The following is a 25,725-nucleotide window of genomic DNA, read 5'->3' on the forward strand; positions in this document are numbered from 1 at the left end:
TGACTATTTATCCTAAATGTAACTTTATAATAGGCATCAGATTAATCCAGTACCTCCGTGTCGGCCGACTGGGCCTGTAAACGTGTCCGAATCCTCAGCATGTCTTTTTCTATCTGCTGTATCCGAGCGACGCGGCCCTGAAGACAAATGATGGAAACTTCATCACCAAACTGCTGGTTTCATACACTGAATTTAGACGCCTGTTTTAGTTTCATGAGCAATTTTATAGTGTTTCAGTTTCTGCATTTCAGCCCACCTGTGCCCGTTTCTCCATGTCCTGACACGTGCCCAGTTGCTCCTCCATGGCGGCTCGAATCTGCCGGGCCTCGTATTCCAGTTGCCTGCGAGTCATATCGGTCTGGAGAGAAAACTACAACAGCAGAAGAAGAAGAAGTGTGAAGCTACAGAGATCATGTAAGGCCCAAAATCATACAAGTAATGATGTGTATTAAATCTACTGCATTGAACGCCACATGGCACACTGCAGCTTTTATACGTTTTACTTACATTCTCGGTCAGTGGCAGACTGTCAATCCTTTTGGTCAGGTTTTGTAGCTGGGCATAATACCAGTCTTTTTCCTTTTCTTCCTTCTCAAGTTCTGCCATCAACAAAGACCTAATAGAAAGAAAAGTCACTCATGAAAACAATGACATTTGATTTTAATTATTATTGAAATCAACATGTAATGACAGTAAGGTTCCAGAAGTCAAAATGCCATTTATTTCCTCTATAGAGAAACTGATCGGCAATTTTCAAAAGAAGTCTCTTCTGCTCACCGAATCTGCATTTATTTGATAAAAAAAATACAGAAAAAAACAGTAATTGTGTGAAAAAATTACTGTTTTCTATTTAAATATATTTTAAAATGTAATTTATTCCTATGATCAAAGCTGTATTTTCAGCATCATTACTCCAGTCTTCAGTGTCACATGATCCTTCAGAAATCAGTATAATATGATGATTTGCTGCTCAAGAAACATTTCTGATTATTATCAATGTTGGAAACAGTTGTGCATATTTTTGTGGAAACCATTATATATTTTCTTTTTTCAGGATACTTTGATGAATAGAGAATTTATTTGAAATCGAAATCTTTTTAATATTACAAATGTCTTTACTGTCACTTTTGATGCACAATTTAATTTGATGCACAATTTAATGCATCGTTGCATTATTATTATTATTATTTTATTTTTTACATGTTTATTTTATATTTTTGTTGTTGTTATTCGTTGTTTTACGTACTCTGTCTGAATTGTACCACAATGCCTTGTATTTGTCTTGTACCTTTTGCATTGTACTTTGTAATTGAACTACCGTAAATAAAATAAATAAAAATTACAAATTGTATTGTAAAAAAGATAAGAAAAAAGTCTTACTGACCCCAAATGTTTGAACGATATATATCAGAATATTTTGCAATAAACTTCTGATATTCAAACACTTTTTCGCTTGAAATCAAAGCTGGCTATCTGGAATGTACCATCACTACCACAGTTTACCATGTACGGTAAATCTCATCCCGTAGCAAAACCCTAGAAGAGCTTTAGAAGAAACCTTTAGTTAAATAAGGATCTAACCGGTCAAATGTCCATCTAATGCACAGAATGATCCGTTCATGTGAGAGCTCACCGTTCCTTCTCCAGCTCCTCCAGGTAACCGGCACTGTCTCGACCTCCGCCAGTCACCCCTCTCCTGGGGAAGGAGCTCATGGGACTGGGACTGGGACTGGGACTGCTGTCGGCGGAGTGGCCCGAACCGGAGCCCTGCAGAGAGGCCTTGGACCTCAACTTCACGCCTGGGCCCGAGAAACTGCTGGGGTCAAGACTCATTTCTGCAGGACAGAATGGGAGATGATGATGATGCCACACGTACCGTATTTTCCAGAAAAAGCCACACCTAACAGTAGATGCGTCTCATTTCGAAGGCTGCATCCTCAAAATAAAACACTGCAGTGTGGGAAATGCACTACACAAATAAACTTGGGGTCACGTAATCCGCATCGGCACAAATCCAAATGTGTGCATATTGCAATATTTTGCATGCCTGATGTTAATTGCATTATGTAAGTTGCTTTGGAATAGAAGTCGCAGCACGTTTCAGACGATTACAAAAAGGAAAAATGGTAGATTAAGGGAAGTTTTTACATCTTTATCTTCACGAAAGACTCTGCTCCAAACACTTGTTTCTACTTCTATATAGACCTTCTAAGGCAGCATCGAACTGAAATGAAACGCCACAAGTGACGGATTTGGAACGGCCTACATATGCAGCAACCACACAAATAGCATTTGATTCTGATAGGGTTTGATATTACCTAGTTGCTAAGCTAACAACAATATTTGGCCAAGCATACAAATACACAGCACACACAATAATTGGGTGAATAGTTTGTCTAAAATTAGTTATTATTTGGAAGTTTGCTTAGGAATGCACCTATGATGTCTTAAGGCAAGACAATACCGGCAAAAAAACATTGTTATTTCATGCACTTGTCAATTTTGGGCTATTTTGTTTTCCCATCACGACTTCTTTCAGATGAGTGGAAAGAATTTTTTTTATATTTTATTACATTTTATATATTTGCATCTGTAGATTTAAATTACAACATATTTTTAAAGGACATGGGTTTTTTCTCTTTTTTTCCAATCTATATTCCGAAGGGTTTTACACAGTGGTTTGTTCATATATCATTTGCCCGATTTATTCCTTTTTTTTTTTTTTCTGACTGTTGACAGTATTTTCTGATTTCTGGAGGGATATAAAGAGATTTCCTGAAATCTCCTCTTTAAAAGCCTTTAAAACTATGTCAACAAAATCAAAACTGGCTTTATCCAATGTTCAGATTTAATTTCTGGAAAAGAATGTCAATTAATGCATGTTAACAATTATTTACAACATAACATTTTAGAAATCTTTATAAGTCTTAATGTACTGTGATGAATCAACTGGGTAAGTATGGTGATATCTATCAGTTAACATTTTTACCATATTTATCAGTGATGTCTTGAGTGAGTTTATAATGCTAAAACATGCATTGTTCACAGAATAATTGAACTTCCCTCACCTTTAAATCTTTCGAAAAACTCAATCTGCCCTTGCGAGTCGTCAGGATCCTCTACAATAGTTCCTTGTAGCTGCTTCAAAACCTCCTGAAAGAGAAACAGACAATATCTGTGTGTGTGGTAGTGTTAGAAGCCATCTTCAGATAATACAACATGATGCACGGAAGGTACCAGAAAAAAAGAAAAACATGAGATATTTCCATCTCCCACCACATGTAAGAAGACTTCTACAGCCTGTGGGCTGATAAAGAGAAGAAAACTTCCATCAAAGAGCTTTGCAGCGCTTTGAAGACGCGCGTGTCAGAGACATAAACAGCTTTGAAGCTGTAAAGATGCACCTGCTACTTCTTTAGTGCCGTGTTCATGCGTGATCTGGCCGTGATAATGCCTGAAAGGCCTTGAATTCTGCTAAAGGTTTTTGATGTAGGCAAGAAAATCATCTAGCGTTCACTCCTCAACCGAACTTCAGCTGGTCAGGGCTTTACACATCATAAACCACCGCATTTTGCCGTACTACAAATAAAATGTAGCAGAGCTCGCTGATTATATGACTTATATGAGTTACTAGAATCTAGTTTTTTACTTTTTCAGAAGAAAAAAGAAGGGTGCAAAACCTATTGCTATGACACTAGCATGTTTAAGACACATGAATCAATTATGTTTGGAGCACAAATACTGCAGTTATATTGATGATCAACCAATAGTAATTATTGATTAAAAGCAAAAGTCATGTCTGTTGACACAATAACAGTAAAGTATAAGAAAAACATTGAGGCTATTTGTAGAACTTACCACAAGGTTTTGGTCAATGTTCCTTTACGGTTACGGCCAACATAACTCAAACCCTTGATTATGCCAATACGGCCCCAAACCATATCAAACATTACTCCGAGTTCTCCAGCGTGTTTGTAAGCCGAAAAAGCCCAAACAATGCGACTGCCTTACAGGAAGCGACTACCTCCCCCTTCCTTCATCCCATCCCGGAGACCCAAAGCCTCATGAAGAGCACAGATGCTTCCCCGTTCGGCTCACAGGACCACCCTTCCCAAACGGCCCGGGGTCACCATGTCCACAGCTCACTGGAGACGCGTGGAGAAGGCCGGAGGTGTCCAGAAGGGGAAGGTCACACATGAGCATGCCGTTTATCTTCCCTTATCCAGTAGAAAAGAACAACACGGGGTTATTCCGTGTCTAAGGAGAGTCACTCGGGTGTTTTCTCCCAAGGGAGCATGACGTCACACTGAGCCGTCTCAGGAAACAACAGCTTCATTATAGGGGAGGTCATATGATTACAGACCGCTGTACTGCACTGTGAGTCAGAGAGATGAAACGACGGCAGCATCATCATCATTCTCTCTGCTTGTTAAAGACAACATGGCCTCTTCAGAAATGTCTCTGGTCTTTCAAAAATAATCTTCATTCAAATATGACACAGTTTTAAAACATAAAATATAATAAAATACAAGATAATATAATATAAAATCTTATTATATCAAATTAAATTAATGAAAATATCAAATTAAAAATAATATAATAATTACAATTGTATCAAATTAAAAATATATAATAAACAATATAACGTATATAGTACAAAATAAAATATAATGATATATATTTAAAAATTAAAAATTAAACAACACCACAATAAAACAATTTAAAAAAACTTAAAAACATAAAATTAAACCATAAATATCTAATATAAAACAAATTTCATATATTTAAATATCAATTATAAAACTTAATATTAACGATCACTTAGAAAACTTAATATTAACGATCACTTAGAAAACTTAATATTAACGATCACTTACTATGAACAATAGTACCGTAACTGTGCTAGATGCTTGACTAATATTAAAAAAACGTTATGCAAATTAACGCATTAAGAGTTCACATTTTTTAAAGGTCTACTTGCTATTGCTAATATTACAAAAGTGATTTGCTGAAATCCTAAAATAACCTTTATGAGAGTAGATTACAGCTATAATAACATTTTCAACAGCCAAATCCACATTCGAATGCACTTCAATATCCTAATGCGTCTGAGGCTATAATGGAGGTCCTAGTTTTTCCTCTTCCCAGAGTCAACGTCCGAAGGAATCAGGTTACAGCGATGCAGATGCCCTTGGTACAATATTAGAGTCAAACAGCCACTCATGTGCGAAGCTGCAAGCACACAACACTTTTAAAAATGTCATCCTATCCTCCCAGTAATGGAAATCAATGCTCCTAGGCAGCCATCTGCAGGGAGCCCGAAATACTCGCATATCTGATTCCTATCTAGCATGCATTTCATCTGACCTGGAGTCAGACGAGACCCGTGGGCCTGCGGTGGGAGGTATTGTTCGAGTGCGAGAGGAGGGGACCGGGTTTGTGTGGGCGGATGGAAGGCCTCTTTGCTTTCCCAGTGATAAAGGTAGAATGTCCTTGAAACGTGGAAAGAAAACATCACATGACACACATGGCATGCACTCAGGAGAAAACAAGCGTGGCGACTGACGACAAACAAGATTTAAACCATGAACTAGGCTACTCTTCTCAAAAAGACTGAGGCTTAGGCTATGACAAGAACATGACGTCAATAAATGAAATGATCTGAATTCAACGCTTCTCAACCAACATATCCATTGAGGAAACCAGTGATGCACCAAAATATTTGTTGCCATAACATCAAAACTGAAAGTTAAGTTTAATCAATGAATGAATCAACACTCATGTTGAATATAAAAATGATAATTGCACATTTTAGAACAAATTTCTTATGATATATTAATTTGTTGTTGAAATATAAACAGTTAAACGGTGGCTGAATAAATCTGTCATTAAAGCAAGTTATCACAAACATACATAAAATTTAAAACAGACAAGAGGTTAAGTAAAAATTTGAATATGATAAAACGAATGTTATATCAGGGGTTTTCAAAGTGTGGGGCGCCAGAGCATGCCAGGGGAGGTGCGGAGAGTGGTAAACATTATAGCCTAATAATTCATTTAAATTAATAAATTAAAAAGGTTACATTGTTATTATTCTGAAAATAAGGCCTCGTTTACACTGCAGGATTTGATGCCCAATTCTTTTTGTTTTTTGACCGTCCGTTTCAACTGTATCCGATTCACGCGTTTACACTTGCCATATATCTGAAACATTACACGTTTAAAGGGTTAAATTCTCTTGCATAGATGGACGAACGTGAAATATGCTTGATGCTAGCTCTGCGATATATGCAAAGTTCACCATGATTTTGAGGCGGATGAGGACGAAAAGTGGCATCATTGCAGCCTCCGCATATGCTTCAGTTATTGTGTGCGAGAGAGATCTCAGGACTGGTGGGATCATTATTGTGTTTAAATATTGGCTTTAACGGGGAGACGTGGGTCCGAAATTTTAGGACGAGCAAGCCAACCTTTGATTTGTTGATGTGTCAACGTTTGTCCACATTCCTATGACGCTTCGTCGGACCATCCCTTGCAGATGCGTTTCTCGAGGTTTCTCTCGTCACTAAACCGCGGAGATGTTGCCCAATGCCTCAGAAAATCCGATCAGCCTGTTTACATGACAGTCGCATTGGCACATATCTGATTAATATCTGATTTATTTCCACATATAATTATGAATGAGGCCTGAAACCGATCTCGAAATATCCGAATGCATGCGTTTTTTTCCTGTTACACGATCATAGAAACACATCCGATCTGTCACATTTGAGTAAAAAAAAAAATCAGAATTGGGTCACATTTCACTGACAGCGTAAACGAGGCCTAACGGCACTTTTCAGCACATTTCATGTTAACACAAACGATGATAAAAGTTAGGAGTTAAGAGTCTGACATTGCTATGTGAGGGGGTTTTACGCCATTGGGTAAGTTGTGTCAAAAGGGAGGCCCACTGTCTTAGACTTTGAAAACCCCTGTGTTATATAGTGCAAGTATTTAGCAAAAGTTATGTTTTTTTTCCTAGCTTTCCTGAGGTAAACGTAATGTAACATTGATTGTTTACGTGACGTGAAACACTGATTGAGCGATTACGGTACAGTACGGTACTGTTTCTTTCAGCACACCTTCTGATGTTCCTTCACATTTGTTTTGTGCTATAACTAGTAGTAAAGAGTAGCTACAGCGATCAGTCACGTCACTGTGAAGGTAGTCTCGTGTAGCCAGAGCTTCAGACTGACGGCAGAAGGTCTGGACTCTATCGCAGCTTTTCTTGGTCAAGGACCGCCCTAGAGGACGTTTGACTGACATGTATCGCAACCAATCACAGTTTGTTTTGTTCAGCGTCATGTTTAGGGGCGTGTCAATATAATGTCGATGTCTCTTACAATAACAGACCGGCGTGCATGTAATAAATTATTCATTCAAAAACGTTGTGCAAGTTTACTACAACAATAGAGCCATGACCTTCCCATACTTTTGAAAATCCAGTGTTTAGTTGATCCAGATAAGCGCTCATTGTCACAGTTGTAAACAACTCTTTCTTCTTCCACGAGGGGTTTTGGCGTCATTTGTTTCCAGGCGGATCGATAAATAGCACGACACACAATCAGATCGCAACTTCGAAACTCCTGAAGTGTTTCCAGAAAAGTGTGCCATATGCATCAGACGTTCAGCCAACGGTCCGTAGGCGTGACGTCTGAGGCTACGACTACTGTTAAAGAAACTTCAATTCTTCATTTTAAATTCTAGAATAACTAGCATTGACTAGAATAACTAACAAAAGCGGAGACTTTGTTTCATATCAGATTCAATTGTGATTATTGAATGGTAGGCGTGCTTCAAATAATGTTTAGTGGAGTTTTGTTCATGAATCAGCTGAAAAGGGCATAGACTAAAACATCTTGGTTCATCAAAATTAAGACCATTTAAGATAAAAAACCAAACGCTAACGTCCACACAGCTGACATGTTGTAGCTTATCCACTGACAGTCAAAACACGCAATCAGAGAAGCGCTAATTAAACGCCACCATTTCAACGATTTTGGCAGTCAAAAATGTTATATTTTCTGTTGCTGAAATTTTGGTGCATCACTACCAAGTAAGAACGAACCTAAAAATAAGGTTGGACAACATTATATACACTCACAAACACAACATCTAGACCTACCTACTTTAGAGATTAAGAAGAAAACAAGTTCTGGACAGAAAAGGCAATGTCTAAGCAGATTTTTCCCCTGCAACGCTGCACTTTTCTGGGCAAAGTGCAAACTGTGTCCAGGAAATCCACCAGAGATGTTTCATTAGAAGATTACAGCATTCTGAGTCATTAATGTGGGAAAAGAGAAGCATTATTTGCTGAGCTCATCCCATAGGGAAAGTTCATTTATTTATAATGAATTTATGTATAAATACATTCTTCAAAATATCTACTTTTGTGTTCAGCAGAAGAAAGAAATTCATATAAGTTTGAAACAACTTGAGGGTGAGTATATGATGACAGAATTTTAATTTTATTTAAGTGAACTATTCCTTTTAAACAGTCATGAATGAGACACATCATGGCCATATTGCAGGATGACAGTGTCAAGATTCATCAGGCTCAGATTGTGAAAGAATGGTTGTGAGGATCATGAAGAATCTTTTTCACATATGAATCGTCTCCTCTGAGTCCAGATCTTAAATGCACTGAGTCTTTGGGATGTGCTGGAGGAGACTTTACACAGTGCTGGACTCTTGCAGTGACAATACAAGATCTTGACCTAAAATATATGCCTATAAAATAAATGTTGTGATACTACTTCCATTAAGAGGTGCATACATTTTTGGTCAAGATCTTGTATTGACAATCTGAGCCTGATGAATCTTGAAATTGTCATCCTGGAATATGGCCATGATGTGTCTCATACAGGGTTGTTAAAGAAATGAAAAGCTACACACTCCAATTAGGGTTAGAAGAATCCAATCATAGACGCTTAATCATTTGCCTATTTTAAACCAAACAACAGCTACTTTTTTTGGGCCGGACAGTGTATAAACATGGCTATAAACAATAATTATTATTATTAAAAAAAAATTGTAAAATACTGTCAAAAAAAAAAAAAATCTAAATATTTCAATATTGAACTTAATTTGATCATTTTCAAACATAAAACCATCAAACTTTTATTTTGACAGAAAACCGCAGATTTTGCCACTAAATCTTGTATTGCTCTCTAATATATATAAAAAACAATTAATGGAATATACAAAAGGGTACAGCAATATTAATAAATGTATACATTCCTCTTTTACTTAACCCTCAGTAAACCCTGACCCCCCGAGGAGGAAAAAAAAACAGAAGTATATTTCCAAATTACACCAAAAAAAATAAAATTATATATATATATATATATATATAATACAATAATAATAAAAATGAATAAATAAAGGGAAGAATAATACATGGCTCTCTCATGTTGATTAATAAAAGCTAAACTCCTCTGGTAGTTGGATTTGGGAGCAGGGAGGGGAAGCCCAGACGCTGATACATCATGCAGTTTATTTCTGCCGCAGATGTTTGTTTCAGCTGGCCGGAGGGGAAGGGAAATGACTGCAGGCTGAAGCGGAGCTGCATTCATGCGACGAACAAAGACAGGAAGGGAGATTCTCTAAATTAAGCCGCAAGTCTCTCACAGGCTGGGAAACGGAAGGAGCCTCAAACGCTTCCATGCAAAATAGGAAAATGTTAATGATGCTGGGAAAAAGTGCATAGCACTTGTGAATAAAAATGAAAGTGTTTTTCCTTCTGTGCCACTGTAACACTAAACCACAGTTACCATGGACAGAGGAAGATGGAGAGGCAGTGGGTTAGTGTTGCAGGTTTAAACGTCAAGATAAGAGGAACGCTTAACAAATCCTGTCAAAAACACTGCCTTTCTCATAGCATTTCACAAAAATGAGGAAAAAGACAGTCTGAAGTTTCATCGGCAGAGGGCAGCACATGAATGATATGAGGAACATACAATATACTGAAAATAGATTTATTTTTATATTTTTCATATATATATATTTTTATAATGGATTTTTTTTTTTCAATTAAATGACTAATTGGATTTTACATTTATATTTATGCATTTGTCAGATGTTTTTATTCAAAGCAAACTTGCATTGCATTTAACTCTTTCCCCGCCATTGACTGAATTTTCCGTCATTTACGACACAACGCTTCCACGCCCTAGACAATTCATGTTTTCACAGTTATACGGCAAGTGGTGCTGTTATGCATCTCTGAAATCGTACATAATCTCTGGATCAAAACAAAGGCAAATTTTTTTTCAAATGAAACTTACCCACATTCAAGTGTTAATAAGAATGCATGAAGCTAGAATAAAACTGATTATTTTGTCTAAAAGCAGAGGATCTGTTCTTTCTTTTGATATATTGCATGATCAGATATTCATACAACATTATATTCTGGGGGCCATCAAAGGCTTGTGAAAATTATAAAAAACTAAGTGGTCAAAAATTAAGCTATAATTGTTTTTCAGTTCAAGCATTCCCATGGGAATCGATACACTCTGCTGTTCGCAAATATTCAAACTCATGTCTATTTGTATCCTATAATGTGTCAGCAAAAATAGTTTCAAATTTGAAGCTTACATAATTAAAAAGAATATCTTTAAAATACTTTTCATAATACACAGTTTCAAAGCAGGTTTACAGGTATCATAATATTCTTTAAAATAGCATCACTCATGGAGGATCTCTGTGCAAAGAGCTGACTAATCGATAATGAAATCTGTTTTTGATTATTAGCATTAGAGATTTGATCAATTATCTGCTGCAGTCGTAGAAATAGCAGACACTCAAAACTGGAAGGCAGCATGAAGGACTCAGCAGATGCACTTCTGGCCTCCGCAGAATCTGTCACACAGTTAAAAACACACTAGACAAACCCAGTTGTTTAAACACTATGATTACGTATAGGGATGACATAACCACTGGCATCCGGGCGGCCAGAAGAATGTGCCTAAAATCAGATCATCCTAATGAAAGAGGTTAAGCCCAAAACCTCTTACATAAGCCAAACATCAACAGGGATTTCACTTCCTGAGACACGACACAGGCAAATATGATTCCGCTCTTCTTCTTTTTTTAGATGCAAATGGATGACAACTTCCTTGAGAAATAGGGACACCCAGAGTTTAGACGATCCCTCTGGCATTGGAGTCGTGATGACAAGGACACCTTTGTTGGACATTGAATGCACTAAAAAAAGCAGTATTTAAAGTTAACATGAAATTAAAATGGATCCTATTCACTTAACTCACATTGAATGAATTAAAAAAGATGATCTCACCAAGTCCATGTAGAATGGCTAATGTTTACACAGTAGTTTACACAATGTTGTTTACACAGGTTAATGAAACTATGGGCAAATAGCCTTGACTTTAGGCTGCCGTACTATTACAGTCAGTTAACAATAATCTAGCTGTAAATGTAATGATTAGCTTTAAATTGTATAAAAGTATGCCAATAATATGACGTTTTTAGTAATTATAGCAATATCCAGTCTTGCCCCACATTTTCTCGTTGGAAATACGGCACATTAAGGAAGTAATATTCACTTTCATGCTGACTATGAGCGTGTTCAAAGTCTATGAGTGTCTATATATGGGGGTGCATGTGGATAATCTGTGTCGAAGGGTGCAACAAAACATGTTTCTCAGAGGGTCATGTTGATGTTTTATCATGCCTGTGTTGAGTCCATCTTACTGTATGGTTTAGCGTCCTGATTCGGTAATTTGACAGTTGCTCTTAGATCTCAGTTAAACCGTTTGGGTGAGTACAGCAATGAAAGTGGTTGGTCTGGGGGTTTACCCCAATGTTCAATCTATATTAAATAAAATTATTATTTTTAAACAGACGAGGAAAATGACTTTGGACCCTTCTCGTGCGTTTTATCCAGAATTCGAACCACTTCCATCTGGTCTACGTTTTCGCACCCCAAGGTTTAGATAAACACGCTATAAAAATGATTTGTTCCTTTGGCTACAAAGCTGTTAAACTCTGGGTCAAAGGACACAACTGTGTGATTGTTATGGTATTGATGTGAGTATCTTGTTCTGCAGCTTTCACCTGTATTTGACCAAAACAAATTTCTCTTTAAGGGACAAATAAAGTACAAGTATAAAGTGAACAAGACCGGTTTACCAAAGCATAATGGCACTCTATACGGCAAACATGATGCCATTAAACACACACACAAAAAAACAATTATTCTGATCTGCTAACTTTTAAAACTGACACCTTTACTGCTGCTTTCCCCGAGCCAACTTAAAAAAGACCTCTCTTAACCCTTAAAGGATAATTCCGGTATTTAACACCTTGAGTCTATATTGTAGTTTGTTTTGGATGAACAAGAGTGGTGGACAACATTTTTTTGACAATGGTTCCTCTCTCGAGTTTTTGACTATAAAAGAATTGGCCATGGACCCATTTAACATTGAAGTCAATGGTCATGTCCGAAAATGTCATTAAAACAGCCAATAATGTTCGTTTACAAAACTGTGCAACTCACCGAGTGATTAGTGGTGTTCGTTGATGATTATAAACAATATATCGTCGCAATATATGATTCCAATCAGTTTATTTTGCTATAGTGGAACTATTTTTTCACAACCGTGTAACTTCCGCTCAATATTTGAATCTGAAGCGTTAGCACACTCCCAACCACTTGATGGCGATAACCGATGTTTATGTCTCGCGGGACACTCACGGTCACAGTCGAGTTCAACTTCATATTCAACTTCATATAGAAGGTTTTGTTTGTTAATTTCGCTTACTCTCCGGGAGCACAGTTGCTCTGCTCGCTAGCCTTATGAGAAACGGAAGCGACAAAAAGACTACATCGACCAAATGTAAACAGCCCCCTTTCCGTTTCCGGTAGCGCATTTATATTAACGAGCACTCCGTCCTTCAACAGAATTCAATGGGATTTTACAAAATGACGAATAAAACACGACAGAAACTGTATTTCGCAACACTTTTTGTTTCTGGAACATCAACTAACATCACTAATCACTCGGTGAGTTGCACAGTTTTGAAAACTAATGTTAAAGGTTGTTTTAATGACATTTTCGGACATGACCATTGACTCCAATGTTAAATGGGTCCATGGCCAATTCTTTTATAGTCAAAAACTCGAGAGAGGAACCATTGTCAAAAAAAAATTGTCCACCACTCTTGTTCATCCAAAACAAACTACAATATAGACTCAAGGTGTTAAATACCGGAATTATCCTTTAAGGACTTGTATGAACATGAGGAGAGACAATCTGCTTCCGCTTCAAAGATTCTCCCTTAGCAACACCAATCTCACGTCTTCAGAGCAACATAAATTCCCTTCAGGAGACTTTCACACGTCTTAAACAGTACAAGACGTGACAGCGACCCGTTTCCTGGTCTTCAGCACCATATATCTGCACATATCTTTATCATGAACTCGTTTGAACCTTGTCTTTTAATTGTGCAGACAATCCGGGTTGACAGGCTCGCTTTAAAACTTCCACATTAGCCAACTTTTAATGTCTCACCACATTCATTTTGGGCCTAAAGTTCTTTCAAAAACCCTCTCTCCTTTTTCTTTTCCTTCCCGAGAGACTGCCAGGTCACATTCAATTTCTTAATGTCCACCTAGCAGGCTGCCGCTTCCACTTCAAAAGCTCGACTCAAAGAAGTGCCTGAGAACACTGCCTTTGGTGTCAGAAGCTGCTAGAAGAAAGAGTACTTAGTGGAAAATCAGTGGCGGAGGATGACATTTTAAGTCTTGAAAGTCTGCGACATTAAAAGCAAGCCCAACCATACAGCATTTGGATGACAAAATGAGTCGCTGAGGCGTTTAAGTACAAACCCTTTGAGGTTGAACTGAAAATGACAAAAAGGTAGGAGGAAATGTTCCTGTTCTAGTTTACTAGCGCTCTCTCTTCAGAATGTTGTAGGTTTGAACAAACTGGCTACACAATTATTCACTGCTAGTTATTGCGAAATTAAAAATTCTGATATCATTTTTCATTCTCCAGAATAACGTGCACTGATCAATTCTGCACAATAGATTGCTGAGGGATGATGCATTTTTTACAAATTGCAAATTAGCATTTAGCACAACATCCTGAAGTCTATAGAGACAGAGCGTATTTAGGCCACGCCCACACCGGGGGAAAACAATCCAACCGTCTCCATTGACTTTGCATTGTGAGAGGCTGCCTCCTTGTCATTTCTTGCTTCTAACTAAAGACAGAAAAATGCCTAAAAGCTGCTGTGTGACGAGGTGTCCAGCAAACAAGCTAAGAAACCCAGAAATACGTTTTTATAAGCTGTCGACCCCAAAAAACGAGCGTTTAAGGACTTAAAAGTGGATACAGGCTGGAACGAATAGGTAAATTGTGGGATCCTGACACTCAGTATGCACTAAAAATACAGTTACGTGTGCAGTAAGATAAACATTTGGTCACTGGTGAGTCAAATATCCAAATGTCAGTTTTATATATTATATTTCTGTAAGATAAGCGATCCTGTGTTGCCGATGACGTTCTCCTCCAGCGGGCGTACGTTAGTTCTCTGAGTAATGAGACACGTTACGCTCTGTCTCAACTGCCTGATCCACTTATGTCCTTAAACACTCGTTTTTTGGGGTCGACAGCTTATAAAAACTTATTTCTGGGTTTGACAAGGAGGCAGCCTCTCGCAATGCGAAGTCAATGGAGACGGTTGGATTGTTCCCCCCCCCCCCCCCCCCCCCCGGCGGTGTGGGCGTGGCCTAAATATGCTCTGTCTCTATGGGTTATTTTGGTTAAATGACTGAAATAAGGGATGTGGTTCGCACGAATTCAAGATATTCTAACGTTTTATTCTGTGACATAAAAACATCAGTAATACTCTATTGTATTTTTTTTAAGCTTGCTAACAAGTTGCTAAATGGTTGGACTACAGAGGTTGTTGAGGACATTAATAGTCATCACGCCGAACAGGAAAACTAATCCACTTACTCTTCTTTTACAGTTTATAATTGCTATTCTAACTCAAACTTTCAGGGAAAATATTTTTTTTTAAATAAACACTGTCAGAAAATTAGTGAAGGTGACACTGAAGTCATGCGACTGTGATGTATTTGGTTTACATCTAACGTTTAGCTTTTTACTTCTGCTGATTGTATTTATGCTGTAAAAATTCATGAAAGTTGTATTCATTAGTGAAGATTATCATAATGAACAAAATGCTTAAGAATCATAAACTTTATTGGTAATGAAAAAGTCCATTGGGTTTTGGTCAAGGACACCAGGGTGATGCTAATTTATGGGTTGGTCTACAAAAATATAACATGTTGATATAGTATAGATCACAATAAAACAATATTGATATTCTTTCTTTAAAATACAGTAATTCAAAAAGCTGTTTTATTTATAGTATGCAATTATATCCTTTGCTCGTTTGGATATTGGTCAAGCAGAAGTAAACATTGTAGAGCAGTAAAATATACAGACATGAATAATAACAAATCAATGCAAATGTCAATACATCACTGCTGGTCTATAAACTTCACACATAATACCATACTTATAATTCATACTTATAAATAGGCACTTCAGGCTCAGTTTTATAAGCACTTTTTTGATTTGGTAAACTTAACACAAAAATGCATCATCACTGCAGCGCTCTATGAGTCAAGAAACATAAGTTAAGTGGGTAAAAAGACCTGGTTTTGATGTCATGTTGTCGTGTATGATATAAACGGACACTGTACCTTCATATTAGACGCCTCGGTCTCTAGTTTGGTGAGGTGGTTGGAGTTGTCCTCGAGCTCTTGTCTAAGGTTGGAGTTCTCCATCTTCAGTGCCTCCACTTGCTTCAGCAGCTGATCATAAGATGCTGCAGCCATCTTGGACTATCTCTTGACCTACAACATCCAAGAACGGAGGAACAATCACATGTGGTGCTCGATTAATATGACCCATGCCAAAATTGATTGATCATTTTTGACTGAAATACAAATTGACCAAAGGGAGCAAAATTGATTTAACCAATATAAGCTATTAGCCTATATGTCAAGATCAAAATAACTCGTATTGAAAAAATAACTGATCAAAGGAAATAAGCAAACACGTATAACTGCAGAATCAGCATTTACATGGTGATATGACATAATATGGATCACAATAAAACAAAATTGTTTAAAATATAGGAATTCAAAAAGCTGTTTTATATGCATTGTGCAATTATATCCTCCGCTCGTTTGGATTTTGATAAAGCAGAAGTAATTATAGCTTTAGTTTGCTGCATATTTGACCTTTTTGCAGATGTGTGCTAAAATGCTTTATATTTTTTTCTATATACATTTAAAAAATATTTTTGTTATATATATAGAATATATTTATACACACACACATATATATATATATACGTGTGTGTGTGTGTGTGTGTGTGTGTGTGTGTGTGTGTGTGTGTGTGTGTGAGAGAGAGAGTGAGAAAGAAATACAAATGCATATGTATATATACACACACACACACACACAAACATAACATATACATACATATATACATTCACATACACATATGTGTGTGTGTACACACATGTAAATATTTGTATTTCATACATATATTTATTTTTTTCATAGCATTTTTTCTGAGCAAGTCTGTGAATATGCCAAACATACAGTAGCATTACTTCACTGGACACTACGGCTATACTATACATCTTTTAATATCTAGTGAAAAGAAATATTTAAAAAAGGCCACATAAACATGAGGCTTATTAAATCATGTCTAAGTGTTGCCCAGAGGGCTTCCTCTTGTGTGAGGTCTATAAAAGACCATCAGTGTCATGTGTCAATCATGAGTGAGCATCATCCTCTGAACTCTGATGTTTGCCATGTAGTCAATGACCATGTCATGACACTCATAAAGAACTATAACACACGTGCCTCACGTGTGTATGTGGATGGCAGAGCCGATGCCTCTGGGCCATTTTTTACCCTTGTAGTGAGCCCGGTCAAGCAAACAGTTCTGAAAGACAAAGCGAAAGTTTCTATTTTTATCTCCGTCCTGAAGTGAAGGCCTGATCAACCATGTGGAAAAATCTATCACCACATCGCCACTAAATTACCACTGACATGCTAAAGAACAGCGGCAAACCCTGCTCAGCTCTCTGGACTACTGATAAAACATAATAATGTGTGCAATCGTACCAAATAACTTTAGGAAGAACCTGTTTTATGGTAAATATGCTTTAATACTTAGCATCAAATCACTAGTAACTTATGAGCAGTATGGCTTTGTGCTTTTGCCTTCAAAAACATTTTGGTTTCTGCCAAAATACCAAATAATATTCTCAGCATTGAATATTGATGGCTTGTGAGGTGTAAACAACATTTTCAAAATACTGAAAGAAAAAAATAGAGCACATGCAAAAGAAAACATGCTATGAAGGGGGAAAAGGCCCATTCAATTATTGAAATGCTGCAGGATGATGCACACATTGAACTGAAATACTTCATATCACTAACTTGTAAGCAATGCAACTACGTGCATTTGCCTTCAAAAACACTTTCTGCCAAAATACCAAATTTCCCAGAGCAAAACAAGTGTCGAACAAAACAAGAGCGACTTGCCATATAGGAATACACACATCGCAAGCTGGTATCATGACAATTTCACAACGCACAATAAATTGAATTCCTTCCATTCCACTTCCACCGTATTATGCTTTGCCCTGGTTTTACATTAACCAACAGCCTACATTACAAGCAGCCAGACAATGTGTCAGGGATCATTTGCAGCTGTGTCCAATCAATGTGACTGTGCTACGGATTCTGCCACTGTTTCCAGGGCATCCACGGCCAATATGAAGCAGAATATATCAATAAACGGAAGATACCCCTATTTGGCATTTCCTTACAGATCAGATTTCTGATGTGAAGGTCATTAAATGCAGACAAAAATATAGAACTTGTATGTGTGAAAACTAAGCATGATAAAGCATATCTTCTTTGGTCTGCATAATCCAAATAACTACATCAAGATCTTGCAATTATAAAACAAAATGAATAATAAACCAGCGTGGATGCGTATGATTTAATGCCAACAGCACGTTACACACGCGTTGAGCTGTTATGAGGGCAGAATGAGTCCGATTGCCACAGAAATCTGCTGACACACATCTCATGACACACATTTAGTGAAAAAACAAACACTTCCACTTTTAAACGTAATAAAAGGCCATTAAAAGGTAAACAAATGTATATTATAATACATTTTATGCTCACATATCTTGCTGAACAATCTTAAGTGTAGCTTCACAATTTTGTAGTTATTATTTATAGAAGAATCATATAAAAAAATTGCATTTTCATGTTTATAAATTATTTAAAAACCTGAAGCAAAGCTCTCTTGGCGTGTAGACACAGCAAAATGGTCGACATCTATTCAGCAAAAAAGGCTTGAGGTATCGAGACAGAATCAAAAGGAAACAGGGAGGAGTGGAAAGAAGAAAGACTCATTAATATTTCAGCACTTTCCTCAAATCTGTATCAACGCATCTGAATTTGTTTGCACCTTCACACGTCTTTAATACCATGAATAAAGCGCATTATTTGACTATTGCAACTGTGCATTTTTCTGCATTTGTTCACCAGAGGTGCAGTTGTGCATGCAGCGCTTACGATGCATTAAAGCAGTCACCTCTTCACCAGCAATGCAAGATACAAAATTCCCTGCAGACAACTGCAAGAGATGCCCTTCCCTCCGCGCACAAAGACACCGCGATCATCATCTCACATCCTCGTCTCACAGACACACACGCCATCATCTAACCAACCCGTGTGTTATCCGGAAACAAATCCACCATTAAACGTCTGCTTTGTTCAGGCATCGCCAGCTAAATCAGAAAAACCCTCTCTTGCAACAGCCCCTCCATCTTGACAGGGGCAATTATCGCTTACATTTACTGTGGAATCCGTGTCCACGGCCGGGATCACTAGAAATAATCAGCCTGCGAGCGCATCTGTCCCTGCACAGCACAAAAGAGGCTTTTAAAGCGTCCCGATGATAAAGCCAGAATCCCAATCTATGCACATCCCCCCACACCCTCTCAATAACCAGCCATCAAGACAAAAGGGTTTATCGGCACCGCCTTGCTGTACCGCACAAACGCACTATTATTTCCTCCACACTGAATAGCTGGAATACAAGACCACACATCTGCGCGTTTGCATCGAGAGATCAGGGCGTTAAACGGAGACTTACCCCATTCTGCACCAGTGACAGCCTCCATCCCAGCAACCCATCAACTATGTCAGTTGCCGGAGAGCATCCAGCCAGCACCGAGTCACATGGGCGAGGGCTCGGCCAATCAGAAGGCGGCCAGCCCAGGCCGGTGTTGGTGCAGTGGCTGATGGTGGCTGGCCAGATTTCTGCCCCACTGTACAGCTGCTTCCCTTGACTGGGTTTAAAAGCTCTCGTGGGGGGGGGGGGGGGGGGGGGGGGGGGTGGAAAGCGGTGAAGCCCCAGGCACACACACTGGAGATGCAGAGATGGGTCATAACGTCTGAAGGTCACATGACCTGATTTATAATGAACGGATCAATATGGCAGCCTAAACCAGACCATGTAGAAGATGCATGCTCAATGCATTAAAGACAACAAACTGACAGATGCAATTGAAATCTATACCGACATTCAAAATCAAATCGAAACCAACATCTTCTACATCAACAAAATTATAGGCAAAAAAAATGTATATGATAAACAACTTTAGACATTCTAGGGCTGTTAAACGATTAATCGCATCCAAAATAAAACTTTGTGTTTACATAATAAATGTGTGTGTGCTGTGTATAATTATTTTATATATTTAAATACACACACATCATGCTTAAGAAATATTTGCATGTATACCCTATACTTGATATAGATTTATATTATATATAAATTATAAATATTTTATATATAAATAACACATTTTTCTTAAATATATACATGAACGTGTGTGTATTTATATATATAAAATAATTATACACAGCACACACACATTTATTATGTAAACACAAACTTTTATTTTGGATTTGATTAATCGCGATTAATCGTTTAACAGCCCTATTGTATACATATATTGTAGGCCTAATTATATGCATTTTATAATATATGCAATTAATAATTATATTATTTTATTAAATTATTAATTTTATAAGTTAGTTAAACATTTAATTAGATAAATATTACATTTAATAATTGAATCAATACAATTACATAATCTACATTTATTAATTTAGTATACTTTTATCCAAACCGACATCAATACAACAAGCACTTTTCCATGTTTCCAACAGTATCTCCACAAATATAATCAAATATATGTACAAAAAAGCCTAAAGTAAGACTCTTTCTGACACTGCACAGACATAATATCTATAATTTACTCACAATAGATGCTTTTATCCAAACCAACTTTCAAATACTACACAAGTGATTCAAATACTTCCAGAATTTTCCATGCAGCGCGCACAAGTACGCAATATTTCCATCACAAAATACACAATGACCAGTTGCTTGCACAATAATGGACCTTATTCATGAAACACGAGCAGAACGAATCTGTGTAAACTGCTCATCAATCCTTTTGGCACAAATGGCGTACAAATGGTTTTACGTATGATTTATACAGTAATTCGTTCGGCTCATGTTTCATGAAAAAAAGGCCATAGACACGATTTTTCCTTTCACAGATATTCTGAAGCCAAAACACAATGTATACATAACATTTGCTCCAAAATGTGAAGGGAATAAAAGGTTTTGTATATGGCTAATGGACAGAAAACGGTGCCTTGTGTATATTAAATGAAACAAACCCAAACTAAACTAGTTTGTTAACAAACTTAACTAAATTCAGTGCATCAATCTCAGTCTTAAACAACACATTAACTTGGTTCATAATCTGTACTATTTGGTTACACTGGTGTTAATGTCCATCATTGTGTGTTTGCTGCTACTGTACAACTTTATCATTGCAATTACAGTCTCAAGAGTTCCTGAATAAGCCTTTGTGAAGAATAAATCATGCTCTATAAATGGCTGTGATTTGCTTTCTCAAACTGAGGCGGTGAATAGATAACACGGGACACTTCCATGGCTTTCTCTATCCACGCTGGAAGTGTTTTTTTCATGTAAATGAGCTTTCGCTCTTTGAGAGCTGAGAAATGGACGTTGGCAGAGACTCTTGTTGGTCAGCCCTCTCTTGTGGTGCAATTTAATGGGAAACTGTCCACACTTTTTCTTCCTGGTGTGGGAAAACATTTCAAACAGAAGGGGAAAGGCTAATGTTTTGTGCTGTTTAAAAAAAAAAAAAAAAATTGATTTCCTTCCTCAAGTGCCCATGTTCATTTAGTGCCTCAAATATTCACTATGTAGGATATACAGGCGAAACTGGAAAAATTTGAATGTGGTGCAAAAGTTCATTTATTTCAGTAATTCAACTTAAAAGGTGAAACTAATATATTATATAGACTCATTACATTCAAAGTGAGATATTTCAAGCCTTTATTTGTTATAATTTAGATGATTATGGCTTACAGCTTATGAAAACCTTTTCACAATATTCTAACTTTGAATTTGGGGTTTTCATAATCTGTAAGCCATAATCATCAAAATAATAACAAATAAAGGCTTGAAATATCTCACTTTGCATGTAATGAGTCTATATAATATATTAGTTTCACCTTTTAAGTTGAATTACTGAAATAAATGAACTTTTGCACCATATTTTCAGCTACACACATTTCACTACACACTTTTTTTAATCAATTTGATAGGTGTTCAACCAAAATCCACCACTTTTCTGGAAAAAATAACATATTAAGCTGTAAGTGACAGTAACTAAAAGTAATTTGAATGCAACTTTGCACAACATGGCCAAATCTGTGACTCACTTCATGTTTACTCACTTCAAAACTAGATTAAATATTAAAGCTGCAAGCAGCGATTGCGGGCCCAAGCCGGTGGCACCGCCACCCTGGTGCCTTTAGTGGAACTAAAGGCACCGGGTGGCGGTGCCACCGGCTTGGGCCCTCCATCGCTGCTTGCAGCTTTAATTATATATATATATATATATATATATTATGTAAATTCTTTTTTTCCCCCTATTTTTAACATATATATTATTATATATATACAGGGGCGGAGTGGGACCAAAAAATGTACCGGGAAATTTCGTAGACCACCGGCCCTACAGGGGGAGTTACAGTGGTGTAGTCTAGTTTTTTGTAGTGAGTATACTGTGACCCCCCCCCCCCCCCCAACCCCCCCCACACCCCCATCACCCCCATCACCCCAATCACCCCATCACCCCATAAGCACCACCACACTCACTAATGCATACAGTAGCCTATGCAACGACATGTAATTGAGAGCATTATGAGACTAAGTGTTATCAACATGTCAATTTATTATAAGCAACACAAGACTTTAACAGCCAATGACATTTACAGCTGAGGAGACTGGACTGATTTTCTACATTTAGCCTTAGATGTTATATGAATATGGTCCCTGAAGCACAGGTTTTATCAGCTGACAATAAAAAAAATAAAAATAAAACATTATAGGCACAAATACAAATTTACTTTTAGAAATGGTGCTTTTGAAAGAAAATTGTGTTTTGGCAAGTTTACTGTTTAAATTAAAACATGTATGAAAACTTGTGTGATATTCCTTTTTAAAATAAGTTTTAATAGATTTCATCATTATTATTATTTTACAGTACATTTTACTGTGCAATTTCTTTCAGAATTTCTTTGAGTTTATACCGAACTTTTATTTTGACAGGTTGTCGTAAAGACATTACAGTTTCTGTGTGCGTATGATACGAATGAATGGCGATAGTTTTATCAAATGAAATGGTGAAATTCTCGTGAAGTGATCGACTCTCATAGCAGCGCTGTGATGAAGTTCATGTGTCATGTGTAGCCTACATCATGTCCTCATAGCTACAGAAGCGCTGACACAAGCACGCGCTTGCTTCAGTGTGTGTGTGTGTGTAGTGGAGCACACATTGAGCGCTCATTCCCAGAGACGCGTTGAACAACTGCAGTCTCTTTGAGTTTTTAATATTCACGCGATTTGATCTGTGTCCATTGCAAACACAGACGCGGTGAATTTATGAATGAAAGTGTGAAAGTTCTGTCACAAAACGAAGTTGTTACGTATCCTCACGCTTTTTTTAGTGGGTATACGGAAATACTTGGCATTTCCTAGTGGGTAGCCTATACGGCGTATACGTATATCACGTAGACTACACCACTGTGGAGTTATGAATCTATAAAATAGTTTTAGATTAAGAAAGCCACCGCTACTGGTCACATATGGTTAGATTGATTTGTTTATTGAATTGATACCTTTTGAGTCTGCCCTTCTCAACGCCACCTTTCCCTTTTCTTTTTTGCCTTTCCATCATTTAGACCAGGGGTCTCCAAAACGTCGCTTGCGAGCTACCAGTAGCCTACACTACGCTACCAAGGGGCCGTTCACATATTGCGTCTTTTGCGCGCTCGAGTTCGTTATTTCAAATGTAGGCGCGCGGCAAGTGCGCTCATAATTGAAGCGACGCGCTCATTTTTTCCAGGTGCAGCGAGATGAAAAAAGAGAGAGGCTGCACAGTTTGACCAGCGGGCAGCGGCCGCACATCAGGCCGCCGGATGGTGTTGCTAACTTGCAATGTATAATTATTATCAGACCGGCTTCGATCGCGGCCTCAAAACAATAACGGCCCACCGGGAAAAGTCCCGACTCTCCCGATTGCCACTCCGCCCCTGTATATATATAATAATAATATATATATTATTAACATTTTTGGATGCTAAACTATTCTTTTTATAGGCTTTGTACTTTGTACACTTTGTACACTCACGTTCCAATATAGAAAAATTAAAAAAAATTATTATAAACGGCACAAACTGTACAAATGACTATTTAAACAGAGCAGTGTAATTTTTATATGTAAGGTTGACTATTTTATTATTATATTTTATTAAGGCTATAATGAACATTCAGCGATGTCAAGATTGCAATGCTGGAATGCTGTGTGTGTGTGTGTGTGTGTGTGTGTGTGTGTGTGTGTGTGTGTGTGTGTGAGGCTCGATCGAACAATGGAGACATAAAAACATACTCTGTCATTTTGTTCATACAGACCATCCTTCAAAATGCAAAGTGTTTCCTTATATTTGTGTACACTCGCAATGAAACACAACATTGTGCTTTTGTTAAACTATAAACTCTTGTCAAACTGTAACCTATAACTGTCACCCAACCAAAATCACACACACACACACACACACACACACACACACACACATCCCCCCTCCCCTCCCCTCCCCTCCCCACACAGACAGACACACACACACACAGAATGGCAGAGAGACAGAGAGAGAGAAAATACACATTCAAACCACAATATCTGACTTCCTGTTGGTCGGAGCTAATGACTGTAAATTAGAAAGTTGTCCGGATCGAAGAGAAGAATATACGTACCGAGTTTGGTTACTGTAGGTAAAACTATAACTAAGTTATAACACACTTTATGCATCCTTTTTTAATCATAAATTTGTTTCCTCGCCACAGCCAAACCGTTCGAGATATCAAAAATCCCCTGGCAATTTATCATCTTCCATGTCTTGACTTCATGCTGACCGAGTTTCGTGGTCATCGGATGAATTCTCTAGGAGAAGTATTTCAAATGCGAGAGCAAGCGTTCTCCAATCAACCCGTAATAGCCGACTTCCTGTTGGGCTGGCGTAAAACTTGACCCAGGGAAAGTTGTTCGGCCCGATTAAATCTGTATATGTGTACCGAGTTTCATATTAATTCATGCAAGCGTGTTTGATATACGGACAAGTGTTCGAATCCCATTCCAGGGGGCGCTGTCGAGCCCCCCTGCCACGCCCGGGTACCAGCTTCAGCCTGGCCCTAATGGCCGCGGGTTCTGACCTGTGTGCAAAATTTCAAGAGTTTTCGAGCATGTTAAGGCCCTCAAAAGTGGCAGAGATTTTGCACACAGCAGAGAAATGGTTAAACTAAACTAGCCCCCCTCCTCACACACACACACACACACAGAGGGGCAGAGGGAAAATGCTCCAAACAGTACACATTCAAACCAAAATATCTGACTTCCTGTTGGTCGGAGCTAATGACTGTAAATTAGAAAGTTGTCCGGATCGAAGAGAAGAATATACGTACCGAGTTTGGTTACTGTAGGTAAAACTAATACCCCATTTTTGACTAAAGGTGGCGCTACTGAGCCCCTTACCACGCCCGTTTCTGAAACTTCGCACGTCTATTACACAATAAATGTCAAATGCATGTTGAGTTTCATGCAATTTGAAGCATGTTAAGAGCCTCAAATGCATCCAAAAAGAATATAAAAGTTTAAAGCGTTGCCATGGCGACAGTATTAAAGATATCAATAATCCTTTCACAGGTCTACATCTGTCGTGTGTTTACATTATACAGATGAAGTTTGAAGCAAATCGGGTAAAAATAAGAGGGTGATTTCAAAGCATTCCGAAAGTGACACACTTCCTGCTGCCAGTTGGTGGCGCTATAACTTTGACTCACAATAGTCACATCCATGTGATCGGCCTCTTACAGCGAACACACTGCTGAAGTTTCATCAAGATCAGTTAATGTATGAGGATGTTATAACACACT

General features: G+C 37.8%; 1 protein-coding gene across 6 annotated transcripts in view; it reads right to left on the minus strand.

Moving 5' to 3' along the window:
* apc (APC regulator of WNT signaling pathway) overlaps nucleotides 1–25,725 on the minus strand; it is a 42,594-nt gene that overhangs the window by 13,420 nt on the left and 3,449 nt on the right. Inside the window, exons 1-8 of one of the 6 annotated variants that reach the window (XM_079600731.1) lie at nucleotides 19,279–19,336; nucleotides 16,959–17,040; nucleotides 15,782–15,934; nucleotides 3,069–3,153; nucleotides 1,634–1,835; nucleotides 508–616; nucleotides 257–370; nucleotides 54–137 (exon numbers count right to left, since the gene is read on the minus strand). In XM_079600731.1, coding sequence (XP_079456857.1) covers nucleotides 54–137; nucleotides 257–370; nucleotides 508–616; nucleotides 1,634–1,835; nucleotides 3,069–3,153; nucleotides 15,782–15,916 — 729 coding nt within the window. In that variant the 5' untranslated portion in view covers nucleotides 15,917–15,934; nucleotides 16,959–17,040; nucleotides 19,279–19,336. Of the gene's footprint in view, nucleotides 1–53; nucleotides 138–256; nucleotides 371–507; nucleotides 617–1,633; nucleotides 1,836–3,068; nucleotides 3,154–3,858; nucleotides 3,876–15,781; nucleotides 15,935–16,958; nucleotides 17,041–19,278; nucleotides 19,358–25,725 lie in introns of those variants that run through there. The other 5 variants (XM_079600729.1, XM_079600730.1, XM_079600728.1 and 2 more) reach the window with 5 other exon arrangements.

The sequence above is a fragment of the Phoxinus phoxinus genome (assembly GCF_949152265.1).
Source record: "Phoxinus phoxinus genome assembly, chromosome: 23".
NCBI lineage: Eukaryota > Metazoa > Chordata > Actinopteri > Cypriniformes > Leuciscidae > Phoxinus > Phoxinus phoxinus.